At 37.7% G+C, this 13,027-nt stretch overlaps 2 protein-coding genes across 11 annotated transcripts in view; one reads left to right on the forward strand and one right to left on the reverse strand.

Annotated features, from left to right (window-relative positions):
• LARP4 (La ribonucleoprotein 4) overlaps window positions 1-13,027 on the reverse strand; it is a 210,619-nt gene that overhangs the window by 74,549 nt on the left and 123,043 nt on the right. For 5 of the 9 annotated variants that reach the window (XM_004781719.3, XM_004781723.3, XM_004781721.3 and 2 more), the window contains exon 1: window positions 5,527-5,702. In XM_004781719.3, coding sequence (XP_004781776.1) covers window positions 5,527-5,544 — 18 coding nt within the window. In that variant the 5' untranslated portion in view covers window positions 5,545-5,702. Of the gene's footprint in view, window positions 1-5,281; window positions 5,496-5,526; window positions 5,706-6,837; window positions 7,168-9,321; window positions 9,421-13,027 lie in introns of those variants that run through there. The other 4 variants (XM_013050596.2, XM_045073027.1, XM_045073028.1 and 1 more) reach the window with 4 other exon arrangements.
• Window positions 9,455-13,027, forward strand: part of FAM186A (family with sequence similarity 186 member A) — a 76,811-nt gene continuing 73,238 nt past the window's right edge. Inside the window, exon 1 of one of the 2 annotated variants that reach the window (XM_045073023.1) lies at window positions 9,455-9,891. In XM_045073023.1, coding sequence (XP_044928958.1) covers window positions 9,721-9,891 — 171 coding nt within the window. In that variant the 5' untranslated portion in view covers window positions 9,455-9,720. The remainder of the gene's footprint in view (window positions 9,892-13,027) is intronic. The other variant, XM_045073024.1, reaches the window with a different exon arrangement.

The raw sequence follows: 13,027 nt of genomic DNA on the forward strand, positions 1-13,027 counted from the left end.
GGATCAGGACCCGAGACGAAGGCAGAGGCTTTAACCCACTGAGCCACCCAGGTGCCCCTGCAATCTTCATTCTTGTTTTGTAAGTTTTATTTGCCCAATTAAAAGTATACTCTTCAGCTATAAAAATTTTTAAATAAGGTTAATTACCCAGTTTGGCTTATTCAGAATCAAGGTAAATTAGTAACAACTCAGATTAGAACTCGAAAAGGCATACTTCTCTCTTTTTTTAAAAGGTATTTATCTCTTAAATCAGTGCTGTCTCACAGCAGTTTTTGCAATTACCAGTGCCATTATGATGTAGCTTTAATAATTTTTCCAAAAATGTTCAACAAATCATAAGGCATAAAGTAATAATTTTGGAAAGTTACTATTTATATACTGGACAATTTACAACACAAAAGAGTTGCTATGATAATCAAATCATAGTTGTCAGCTAAGCTCTTCACTAGATTATGTTAAAATGCTTAATACATAAACATCATAAACAGCATTAATATCATGAACACAAACTTTGTCAAAAGAAATTATTATTGCCAAATTAAAGATACAAACTTGATGTTCCAAAAAGTTGTCAATTCTCTAAAGTCATACAACTAACATTTGAACCCAGGATTCCAAAATCCTTGCAGAAAATTATAGTGCATAATGCAAAAGTTTATTATGTTATCAAGACTGGAAACCTTCCTCAAGAACTAAACATTAAAGAAAACAAAATTTAAGCAAAATATAGAATATAGGAATAAAATGCTATGAACACCATCAGAGCTGAAGAGTCATTTTCCATTTTCACTTAAGGATCTTCAGAGAGGTTTAAAATCTTTTTAATGACTTCATAGGATTACAGTTTCTCAACTTTCTCTACTTTCCACTCCTCTGCAATATAGACTCAGACCCCATTTCAACTACAGGGTCAAAAATCTCTTCTTAAGCTTCCAGGTAGGAAACCAAAATTACAGATTTGAAGTGTTCATGACTACTGTTGTCAAGGATCATTTCCATTAGCTGGGAAATAATACGGAGCTGCCTGATAACAAACCCAAACTGATACAAAATAACTGAATATCAATATTCCTAGCTTCTGGAAAACTGTAAACCAGTTCACTGTAATTTGAAGCACCAAAAGGTACTTTTACATCTTTATGTTCATTTCTAAGCATTTTATTCTACTTTTCACATTTAAAAGATAATTCCTCCTTCATTCTCAGTCCATTGTATCTGAAAGTATTTCTACCTGAAAATATTTTTATTCATTTTTAAATTCTGCATCTACCTCCAATAAATATTCCAAAATCAAATTGCTCAGAAACCACTATTCACTTATTTATAATTTCTCTTGGCAATCATTCCACAATTTGTTTAGGCACTTTCTTCTTCTAAGTCATTTTTTTAAAACAATCATTGTCAGTCAGTGACATCTAATAACTTTTTATAAATAAATTATTTAAATTAATGGGAAAAACCAGTACTGTATTTGGAGTTAAAGGCACAATGTTATGATTACTACAATATAAAATAAATTTCAGGGCGCCTGGGTGGCTCAGTGGGTTGAGCTGCTGCCTTCAGCTCGGGTCATGATCTCAGGGTCCTGGGATCGAGTCCCGCATCGGGCTCTCTGCTCAGCAGGGAGCCTGCTTCCCTCTCTCTCTCTCTGCCTGCCTCTCCATCTACTTGTGATTTCTCTCTGTCAAATAAATAAATAAAATCTTTAAAAAAAAATAAAAAAAAAAAATTTCAGATTCTAAGCTTCATCTAAAATTTAAAATGTTATTACCTAAAAAAGCAGAACACTTTAGAAGTCAGATAAATTACTTTAAAAATTATGTAAGACCTGGGGAAAGAAGGGAATGGGCAGTTATTGTTTAATGCGTATCATACAGTTTCAGTTTTGCAAGATGAAGAGTTCTGGATGTGAATAGTGGTGACACTGCAAAACAATGTAAAAGTACTTAATAACCCTGAACCATACACTTAAAATTGGTTAAGATCATTAAATTTTATGTTATCTGTATTTTAAATAATTAAAAATTTAAAAGTTATCTAAGAGTTATTATAGAGTGCATAAAAGTCATTTTTACCTAAATAAGTAGTTACAGGTATTCATTTTCAGGGAAAAACTCTAGAGACAGAAACCCAATTAAAACATGGCCAAACAACTAACGCAGACATAAACTGCTAAAAATATTAGAGGGGGGAAAATGATCTGAAAAACAAACAAAAATGCTAGCAATCACAAAAAATCATTTAAAAAAGTGTAAGCTCTTATTTAAGTAATTTATTAGTAGAAAGCACAATGCTGTTTTGAACTTACAGAATGTGTTTTAAGGGAATTTATGTTGGTAAATATCTGACAACTTTGTGAATTATCCAAACATTTTTCCCTCTTCACAGAGAGCCAGATATTGTATATGTCCCCTTCAGAACACTGAGAAAAAAACCCAATAAACTACTTAAATCAATAGAGCCCTCTGTCTCCAAAACGAAGTTAAAAAAGTTACATCTCACTATTCCTTAAAATAGGATTCCCCGTTTGCCTGTAGCTTCCTATTGCAGTATATCTAGGTAACAGAGTTCTAATTCCAACTTCAATATTCACTAGCTGTGGACAAGTTTCTTAAATTCTATGCTGTAGTTTATCTCTAAAATGGAGATAATAATTCTATCTATCTCACAGATAGGACTGAGTAGATGTATATATATGAACACATGAAAAAACACTGTGTTTTGTACTTACTATACAAAAATGCCTCACGCACAGTAAGTACAATATACAGGTATACCCCTATTATTATAGCACCATTACCATTACTATTATCTGTCCCACTCATTCCAGTTATAAACGAAAAGCTAGGGTCTTACCAGAAAAACACACACAAGTAAAAGATTCTGAATACAACCACAAAGGGCTCAGATTCCAGATTAGAGAAGCCCAACCAAAGATGATCCGCAAGCAACTTGGTTTATAGAAAAGTGGCTCTTAACCTTGTGCCATGGACCTCTTTAGCAGTCCAAGTAATCTACAGATCTCTTCTCAGAATGTTTTTAAAATGCACAGGGGGCATCTAGGTGGCTCAGCCGGTTAAGCAACTGCCTTCAGCTCAGGTCAAGATCCCAGAGTCCTGGGATTGAGCCCCAGATAGGCCTCCCTGCTCAACAGAGAGCCTGCTTCTCCCTCTCCCTCTGATGCTCCTTCTGCTTCTGCTCTCATTCGCACTCTCTAGCAAATAAATAAATAAAATCTTATTAAAAACCTGTAATATGTGAAAATATTTCTCTTGTTGAACCCATTGCAATTTCAAGAATTTTCAGTTCTCTTCAATTCTAGATTTTAATTAGAAGGTAGTCAAAATAAACAAGGAAATATTTTTCTCTCAATGAAGTTCACAGACTTCCTTAATTCTAACCAGAGACCCAGATTAAGAATCCTTGGTTTAGGGGAAAGTGCAAAATAAATTCTGGAGCCAGAGTTGCACCTGAATGACCTCAGGCATCAAACTGAGCTGTGGTTCGCTCCTTTAGAATAATTTCTAAATCCTGTAGGTTATTTCTATAGTTTTAAAAATCAAATATTAGTTAACAAAATGCCACATGACCAGTAGATTGTTTTTTTGTTCTTTGTTTCACTGCTTTTAATACCATATATTTGGCTCCAAACGTGTAGTCACATTGTTAATTTTCAGCAACTCATTATAGGAGAAAAGTTAAAACAATGTACTGATTCACAAAGAAAATGATTAGTGGAAATATTAACAGTTTAATAAGAGCCATGATTTGGCACTAGAATAACCTATATCTAAATCCCAATTCCACTACTTTACTTCTAAGTTCCTTAACCTCTTCCGCTCAGTTTTCTCATCTGTAAAACACTGCAATGTTGTTTTACAAACCAGAGAGGATCTAGCTTAAACACTCAATAAATGGAGCGATTATTAAAGTTCACATTTTAACAAAACCAAAGGAATCAATTGGGAACTCAAAAGTTTATTTTGGAATTCATGTTAATATAAATAAAATTTCACATTCTCTTGCCCAGCAAAAACATACACACTTAAAACCTGAAGCATTTGCATGGCATAACGTTCCTAATACAAACTGGCACTGTTTAAAATCGTATCTGATTTCTTATCCTGCCGAAAAAAACCCTACAATGAGGATAAAAAATTGGCAAACAGAATGGGCTCAGTAATCTCAAATCTCTTCATGATTTACTTGGGAGTGTTCCAAGTGAATGTTTATTACCAATGTCGGACATACTCTAAGGTAGCTGCGTCTCTTTAAAACCCAATTTAAAGATCTCAAATTTATCAGCTACACAGTCGGTTAGATTAAAAAAAAATTAAAAGCATGAAATTTACTTTATGTCGTAATATTACGGAATAAAATCCATCACTCCCTCCGAGAGAGAAGAAAAACAGCCATAGACTGGTCCTGGCTTCTCGATCCATTATACAACCTGTAAATTCCTTCCCTCATTGAAAAGATTCTTTTTATGGGCATAGTTAACAAGTGCCAAGTTGCGAAGTTGCAGCTTTGCTGGTTTGACGTTTTCACAATGCAAGAACAATATGATCTGGAATCTACTCAAAGCATTAGCCAGGCAGTCAGCTGATGCTCACTGCACACAAGAGAAATAAGAGAAATTAAACCTCGTATTTCTCTAAATCAGGTATCCACTACCTTTAAAACTAAAATAGGCCAGCAGCGGGCGTTCCAGTTAAAATAAAAGTATTTCTATTGTTAAATAACATAAAAAAAAAAAAAAAGCCGGCTTTCCTCGGACTAGGTTTCTCTCATTCTTGGAATTTTCCTCCTGTAAGGGCTTTTATGCGTCCATAAAGCCAAACCCTCATCCCGGAGCCACTGCCTGAGTAACTTTTACAAAAGGTCAAAGCGGTGCCTTTCAAGGCTTCCAAAGCCTACTGGCGTCTCCTCCGTTCACAGTAATTCGCTTTCCACCCACAGAACGTTCCAGAGACTTACGGACGGGGATCAAACAAAATTTGGTGGGGGTTGATAAAAAGCAGCTTTCAACTTTCTCTTCAACATACTTATACCGAATTTCACCTTCCTCCCTCCGCGGCCCCACATGTTGCTTGCTTCCCTCCCAGAGGGCCCCGCGAGACCTCGCTTCTCCACCACCCCCCCCCCACCCCCGCCAACGCGCCCACCTGATTACCCTTTTCTCAGTAGACTCCGCCCCGTCCTGCTGCACCCCCCCACCCCGGCCTGTTTGCCTCCTCTAGAAGGTCCATATGGGACACTTTCCCCTTCCTCTGATTCTCACCTCATACCAGACAAGCCTGGATTCTCCACCTTCAATTCTCCCCCACTACGGCCCTCACTTCCCACAGCTTCCTAAAGTGTTGCGAGAGCGCAGAGTGGAGCCGCAGGCCTGCACGGCCCAGGTGCTGTGTCAGCCTATCTGCCGGTTCCGCGGCGTGTACGGCCTGGAAAGTCACATGGCGGTGGAACCGGCTCTCCACACTCCTGCTCTCCTCACGGCAGGACGACATTACCAAGTCCACTCACCTCCACGAAGAGCAACATGTCTTCCTCCGCTCGGCCCAGTCGTTCTCGCCGCCGCGACTCCAACGGGCTTAAAGGCCCGAGCCCCAAACGCTAGGTTAAGGACACTCGCCTGGCCCCTCCACCCGGCAGTGGACCCGGCTCCTCCCCCGCCGTCAGCCGCTGCGGCCTGACCCGCCCAGTCCCACCTCCCTTGAAAGAGCAACCGCTTCCGGTTCCAGAGAAAAATTGCTTCCGGGAGAAGAGAAACCCCTCGGCGCGCTCAACTTTTACGCTACCTTTTCCAGCGGCAGCATGGGAGGTACTATCGTCAGTCGTGGGGGGAGGGAAGCGATCAGAGGAAAGCACCATTCTGTACCACGGGGGTGTGTACAGATCTTACTGACGCATTTTATCCCTCGTCAAGCGGAGGGCTACCGCTACTGTAACTACGCAGTTTTCCTAGTTCAAAATCTAGATCTGATGAAAAACCGAGCTTGTGTGGAGAGTATTGGCAGACGCCCAATCCTTCCGAAAAGGTGGTGGCTCGAAGAAAAAAAGTAGGGAAAAAAAAAAGGCAGCAGTAATAGTAAATATATTAATAGCAGCTGCTGTGTATGAAATGCTTAGTATGTGCCTTACTATGTGCCTGGCATTATTCTAAGTATTTTATGAGAATTAATCGTTTAAAAACCTTATGCAATAGATAGTATCCCCATTTTACAGTTGAAGGAACCCTCTCAGAGAGCGGGTTTCCCTTAGAAACGCCTTTAAAGAACTTTGCCCTATGTTCACTTAGATCAGGTAGCCATATCCACGCTACTTAATACTTAGTATGGAAAGCCTCTTCGCTGATGTTCTATCACTGTCACTTCAAATGAAGTACAATAAAATTTTTAAATGATCTTTACACTTTTCTTTTAGATGATCCAAATTCTTTACTATCTTCAGCAATACCTAGTAAGCTTTATTCTTCCCTATCAATCCACTTCTGTATCTTAGGTCCCACACTTAATCTTTTGAAATAATTATGTCTTGATCTTTTCCACTGATTTTTCCCATGCTATTATTTAAAAAATCTTTCTAAATTAAAGGTTTCATTTTCACCAAACTGTTGTTTTCAAGACCTTACCATTCCGATCCCATGTAATCTCCCTTACTTTACCTCTAATGAACGTACTCACTTTTTCATTTAATACCAAAGTCATTTCTCCATCGAATTCCTTATTTCTGTATTCCATCCTCTCCCAAATCTGATCCACAGTAAACTAAGCATTACTTCATCTCAATTAAACCAATCTTACCTTTCCCCTGAAAGATAAACTCAACACTCACCTCCAAAGCCATGGCTCAAGGTGTCTTCACTATCTGGAATGCCTTCATTTGTCAATCAACCTTCTCTCTCCATAGGGTTTTCCCAAAGACAATGCTCCCTACAGATTTCTTCTTCATGTCCCTTATTATCACTTGAATATTCTGTCTTAAGTTATTTTCTTTTTCGTTTTTTACTTTCTTCACCGGTATCGTATATTCTTCACATTCTAGGATAATGGTGGCCACATAGTAGTATCTCTCAACAAGTGCTTACCAAATTGAAGGGGAAGGAGGGAGCTTTAAAATTTTGCTTTAAAAAGCCTTCATTTCCAGTTGCTGATGAAGTCCATGCTGCATAAAAAATATGAGAGAGGGAGAGAGCACAATAATGCTAAATTAGTTTAGTTGACAAGCATGTAAGCTGCTTTGTGAATGCCTACTGAGATAAGCAATGTAAAAAAAAAATCAAGAGAAATGAAAGTTGTTTAAGGATCTCACAATCTAATATTATCAACAAAGTACTTAATAAATTAATTGATAAGTTCAAGAAATGCTGGATAATGATGAATATTTTAGTCAAACTTAAACATTTACCAAAATACTTAATTGCAGTCCTTTCAGAAACATTTTTAACTTCCTTGAATGGACTTAAATGTGACTTAAAGGAAAGGAGGGAGTAATTTTTGTGACTGGGTGTTAGGGGAGGCAATCTAACAATAAAAGAAAGTATTCTGGGGCTTAAAAAGTTTCCATATAATTGAGTCTGAAATGATAATAAATATCCAAATTTTAGAAAATTTCTGAGGAGGAACTGAGGAAGAATATGTCAAATGTTTAAAACAAACAAAATCTCTAAAACACAGCCTTTGGTTTTGAGAAGTTCACCAATAATGGACAGAGACAAATAATAGTTACATTCCAAAGAGATAAGTACTATAATAGAAAGTTTACAAAGTATTTGGGAACACAGAGAAGGGGGTAACTTAGACAATGGGATATTAGAAGGGGGAATATTTGCTCTCTTTATATTGATTCATTTCTTAAAAGACAACTACTTTATGTTTCCGTCTCCCATTCTCTGAAGGACTGAAATATGTAAATTGTTTAACTTTACAAGTTTATAGCAAGGATGCACCATAGGACAAAGTTTACAATAAGAATTCAACATACAAAGTTCTTGTAGACAAATTACATTATGTATCCATAATTTGCATAAAGTCTAAAATCTATAAAATGATATATAGTTTATGAATATATCCACCTGTAGTAAAACTATATAAACAGAGACTAGACATAAGTACATCAAATTCATGACTGTCAATGTCTCTGTAAAGGGAAAGAGGGGGAGGAAGAAGTCTAGGGAGAGGACCAAAAGGGACTCCAACTTTATCTCTAATGCTTTATTTAAAAATTTCTGAAGCAGGGGTGCCTGGGTGGCCCAGTCGGTTAAATGGCTGCCTTCGGATGGGGTCATGATCCTAGGATCCTGGGATTAAGCCCTACAGGGGGTGTCCCTGCTCATCGGGGGGTCAGCACTTCCCCTCTCCCTCTGACCCTCCCCCCTGCTCATGCTCTCCTGCATGCTCTCTCTCTCAAGTTAATACATTTTTTAAAAAAACTTTAAAAAACATTTCTGAAGCAAATACGACAAAATGTTAATATTTGTTCATTCTATATGATAGGCACGTGACTATTTGTTATATTTATTTTTGTACTGCTTCATATTTTTTAATAAATAAAAAAGCTACACATTTAACAAAACTACCCTGTCCTTTAATTACTCCTTTGTCCTAAATCCTTTCACATCCTCTGCTAACAAAGGAGCTGCCCAGAGTACTCCTCTCAGTTACAAAGCAGCATCCAACGTTCCCTTCACTTTCTCCGGCCAGCTATGGAATTTCAGAAACTTCTTCAGTCACATTCCTTGGAAAAATGAATAACTAGGCAGTGCAGAGAGTTTGACCTTCAGCCAAATAATAGCTTCCAAATTATTACATGTCTACGACAAGCTGAGGGGCAGCTGAGGATGTTGTAACACAACTAGTCCACTACACGTTTAAAAATTCTTAAGCAGGGTGCCTGGGTGGCTCAGTGGGTTAAGCCGCTGCCTTCGGCTCAGGTCATGATCTCAGGGTCCTGGGATCGAGTCCCGCATCGGGCTCTCTGCTCAGCAGGGAGCCTGCTTCCCTTTCTCTCTCTCTGCCTGCATCTCCATCTACTTGTGATTTCTCTCTGTCAAATAAATAAATAAGGGGCGCCTGGGTGGCTCAATGGGTTAAGCCTCTGCCTTAGCTCAGGTCATGATCTCAGGGTCCTGGGATCGAGCCCCATATCGGGTTCTCTGCTCAGTGGGGAGCCTGCTTCCTCCTCTCTCTCTCTGCCTACTTCTGATCTCTGTCTGTTAAATAAATAAATAAAATTTTTAAAATAAATAAATAAATAAATAAAATCTTAAAAAAAAATTCTTAAGCAAAACCTCAGGAAGAGAGAAGAATCAGGAGTTACATTTGATATACTGGATCTTGAATTCTAACACCTAGATTTTAAGCTTATTTAAGCAAGGCTATATCTTCTATTTCCTTTTCAATATTCAGTTCAATATTCTGGTTGTCTATTCTTTCCTACCCTCCCTCCCCGCTACCATGACAGCATATAGATAGAATGCCTAGTTCTCCGCATATAGTAAGCACTCTAGAAATGTCTGAGTCATTGATGTCATGATGGATTTACTATGACATCACCAGGACTGGAATACCATGGTTAGCAACAAATTAGGGTAAACCACAACCTGTGGGAGCAGGAAAGACCTAGCTTCCTTGTGGACACCTTTATAGCATTTGCCTATGTTCGGTGAAAAAAGAAGAAATAAAAGAAAATCACGAACTTTTCAAACTATTTATCAAAATGCAAAGTGGGATAGACAGCGACTCTGAACCAGAAAAAGAAGTTATGGATTCCACCATCATGTCCAGAAAATCCCTTTACAAATCAGGGGTCCCTCAGCTGGAGATCCCATTTGCAGTACAGAATGTCATCTCTAGGATTGAGCAAGCACAGCTTCATCGAGCCAGAGAGGTAGGTCATAAATGAGAAGTTTACAGATTACAACTGTTTTTTAACTTTCAATGATAAGCTGCATTTTTGGAACTCATTTTATTTTCATGATCTTTGACTATATTTGAGGTAACTTTGATTTCAAATGACAATTTCACCTCTCTGCATAACATGCTCCAATTTTGTTAGTCTCTTTTACTTTCCTATGAGAATTAATTACTACTTTTGAGAAATAAATTGCATGTGCTATTGAGTGATTGGGATAGAAAGAAAAATAAAAATCTGTAGCAAATATTGATATCTAATTTCAGTCAGTAGTTTTCCTTTGTTCTCAACTAAACTTTTGTCAAATAACTGTTAGCAAGAAAAAATACAGTTTGGCTTGAATTCCAGCTCATGGAAGGGGGATTTATTGGAAGGTAGAAACCCAACGACAATGAACAGAAGGTTCATGTAACAATCCAATAAACTTCAAACAACTAAGGTTATATACTACATTCTATTCTCTCAAACAGAATACAAAAAAAATTCAGTGGGTTTGAAATAAAATTAATTCAAGTAAGTTTTTTCCTATGTTTAAGGAGTGTTAAATATTTGTACTTTCTCATTCTCTGAATAAACGTACTCCTCCACTCCCCACAACTAACAACAATGACCTGGTGTTTGCTTTTAACACCTTTATTGAGGTATAATTGGCACATAATAAGCTGTATATATTTTTTTATCTTTTTTTTTTTAAAGATTTTATTTTTTTGACAGACAGGTATCACAAGCAGGCAGAGAGGCAGGCAGAGAGAGAGGAAGCAGGCTCCCCGCTGAGCAGAGAGCCCAATGCGAGGCTCCACCCCAGGACCCCAAGATCACTACCTGAGCGGAAGGCAGAGGCCCAACCCACCGAGCCATCGAGGCACCCCAGCTGTCTGTATATATATATATACACATATATATATATTTTTTTTTTTAAAGATTTTATTTATTTAGTTGACAGAGATCACAAGTAGGCAGAGAGGCAGGCAGAGAGAGGAAGCGAGCAGAGAGCCCAATGTGAGGCTCTATCCCAGGACCCTGGAATCATGACCTGAGCTGAAGGCAGAGGCTTTAATCCGCTGAGCCATCCAGGCATCCCTGTATATATTTTTAAGTATATGTTTTGATATATATAAACACCTGTGAAAACCTCATCACAATCAAAATAATGAATTTACCCATCACCCCATAAAGTTTCCTTATGCTCACTTACAATTCCTCCCACATACCCTTCCCAACCCCGCCCCCACTATCTCTCGGCAACTGCCAATCTGCTTTTTGTCTCTACAGATTATTTTGCATTTTAAAAGAATTTTATAAGTGGAATCATACAGCATCTACTTACTCTCAAATAAAATCTTTTTTGTTTCTCTTAATTGATGTTTGATATTTTTATTAACATATAATGTATTATTTATAATTATATGTTATAATTAAAATTATTATATATATAATTATAATCATCAGGCTTACACAATTCACAACACTCACCATAGCACATACCCTCCCCAATGTCCATAACCCAACCACCCTATCCCTACTCTCCACCAGCCAGCAACCCTCAGTTGTTTCCTGAGATTAAGAGTCTCTCATGGTTTGTCTCCTGCCTGATCCCATCTTGTTTCATTATTTTCCCTCCCTACCTCCCAGGACCCCCGGTCCTGTGTCTCAAATTCCTCATATCAGAAAGATCATATGATAATTCTCTTTCTCTGATTGACTTATTTTGCTTAGCATAATATCCTCTAGTTCCATCCACATCATTGCAAATGGCAATATTTTGTTTCTTTTGATAGCAGCATAGTATTCCATTGTATATATATACCACATCTTCTTTATCCATTCATCTGTTGATGGACATCTAGGTTCTTTCCATAGTTTGGCTGTTGTGGACATTGCTACTATAAACATTTGGGTGCATGTGCCCCCCTCAGATCACTACTCAAATAAATAAAATCTTAAAAAGATTATCTCACTCTCTCTCCCTCTGCCCCCTCCCTCTCTAAAAAAATGAAATTGCTATGAATATCTGTACATTTATTCATGACTTATAGACATATGCTTTCATTTCTTTGGGATAAATACTTAGGTTGGAGTGGCTGGGTCACATGGTATATAAATGTTCAATTTAAAACAAGACTACCAAACCTTTAAAAAGTGGTTATAGGGGCGCCTGGGTGGCTCAGTGGGTTAAGCCGCTGCCTTCGGCTCAGGTCATGATCTCAGAGTCCTGGGATCGAGTCCCGCATCGGGCTCTCTGCTCGGCAGAGAGCCTGCTTCCCTCTCTCTCTCTCTGGCTGCCTCTCTGTCTACTTGTGATTTCTCTCTGTCAAATTAATAAATAAAATCTTTAAAAAAAAAAAAGTGGTTATATATCTGTTCGCCATCTGGATGTCTTCTTTGGAAAAATGTCTACTCTTGTCTTCTGCCCATTTTAAAACTGGATTATTTGTTTTTTTGGTTGTGAGTTTTATAAGTTCTTTATATATTTTGGATACTAAACTTTATCAGATATGTCATTTGCAAATATCTTCTCCCATTCTATAGGTTGCATTTTAGTTGTTTTTTTTTATTGTTTACTTTGCTGTACAGAAGCTTTTGATTTTGATAAAGTCCCAATATCTTACTTTTGTTTTTGTTACCCTTAGTTTAGAAGACCAATGTCAAAGTACTAGCTGTGTTCTCCTCTGGGGTTTTAATGGATTTCTGCTTCACATTTAGGTCTTTCATCCATTTTGAATTTGTTTTTGTATATAGTATACGAAAGGGTCTGGTTTCATTCCTTTGCATATTGCTGTCCAGTTTTCCCAACACCATTTGTTGAAGAGACTATCTTTTTTCCATTGGATATTCTTCCCTTTTTTGTCAAAATTAGTTGACCATATAGTTGTGGGTTCATTTTTGGGTTTTCTATTCTGTTCCATTGAACAATGTGTCTATTTTGTGCCAATACCATCATCAGGGAAATACAAATGAAAACTACAATGACATATCGCCTCACATCAGTCAGAATGGCTAAAATTAAGAACACAGGAAACAGGTTTTGGTGAGGATGCCAAGAAAGAGGAACCCTCTTACACTGTTGGTGGGAATGCAAACTGGTGCACCAACTCTGGAAAATAGTATGGAA

The sequence above is a fragment of the Mustela putorius genome, unplaced genomic scaffold, assembly GCF_011764305.1.
Source record: "Mustela putorius furo isolate JIRA1106 unplaced genomic scaffold, ASM1176430v1.1 tig00537227_pilon_pilon_pilon, whole genome shotgun sequence".
Classification (NCBI taxonomy): Eukaryota; Metazoa; Chordata; class Mammalia; order Carnivora; family Mustelidae; genus Mustela; species Mustela putorius.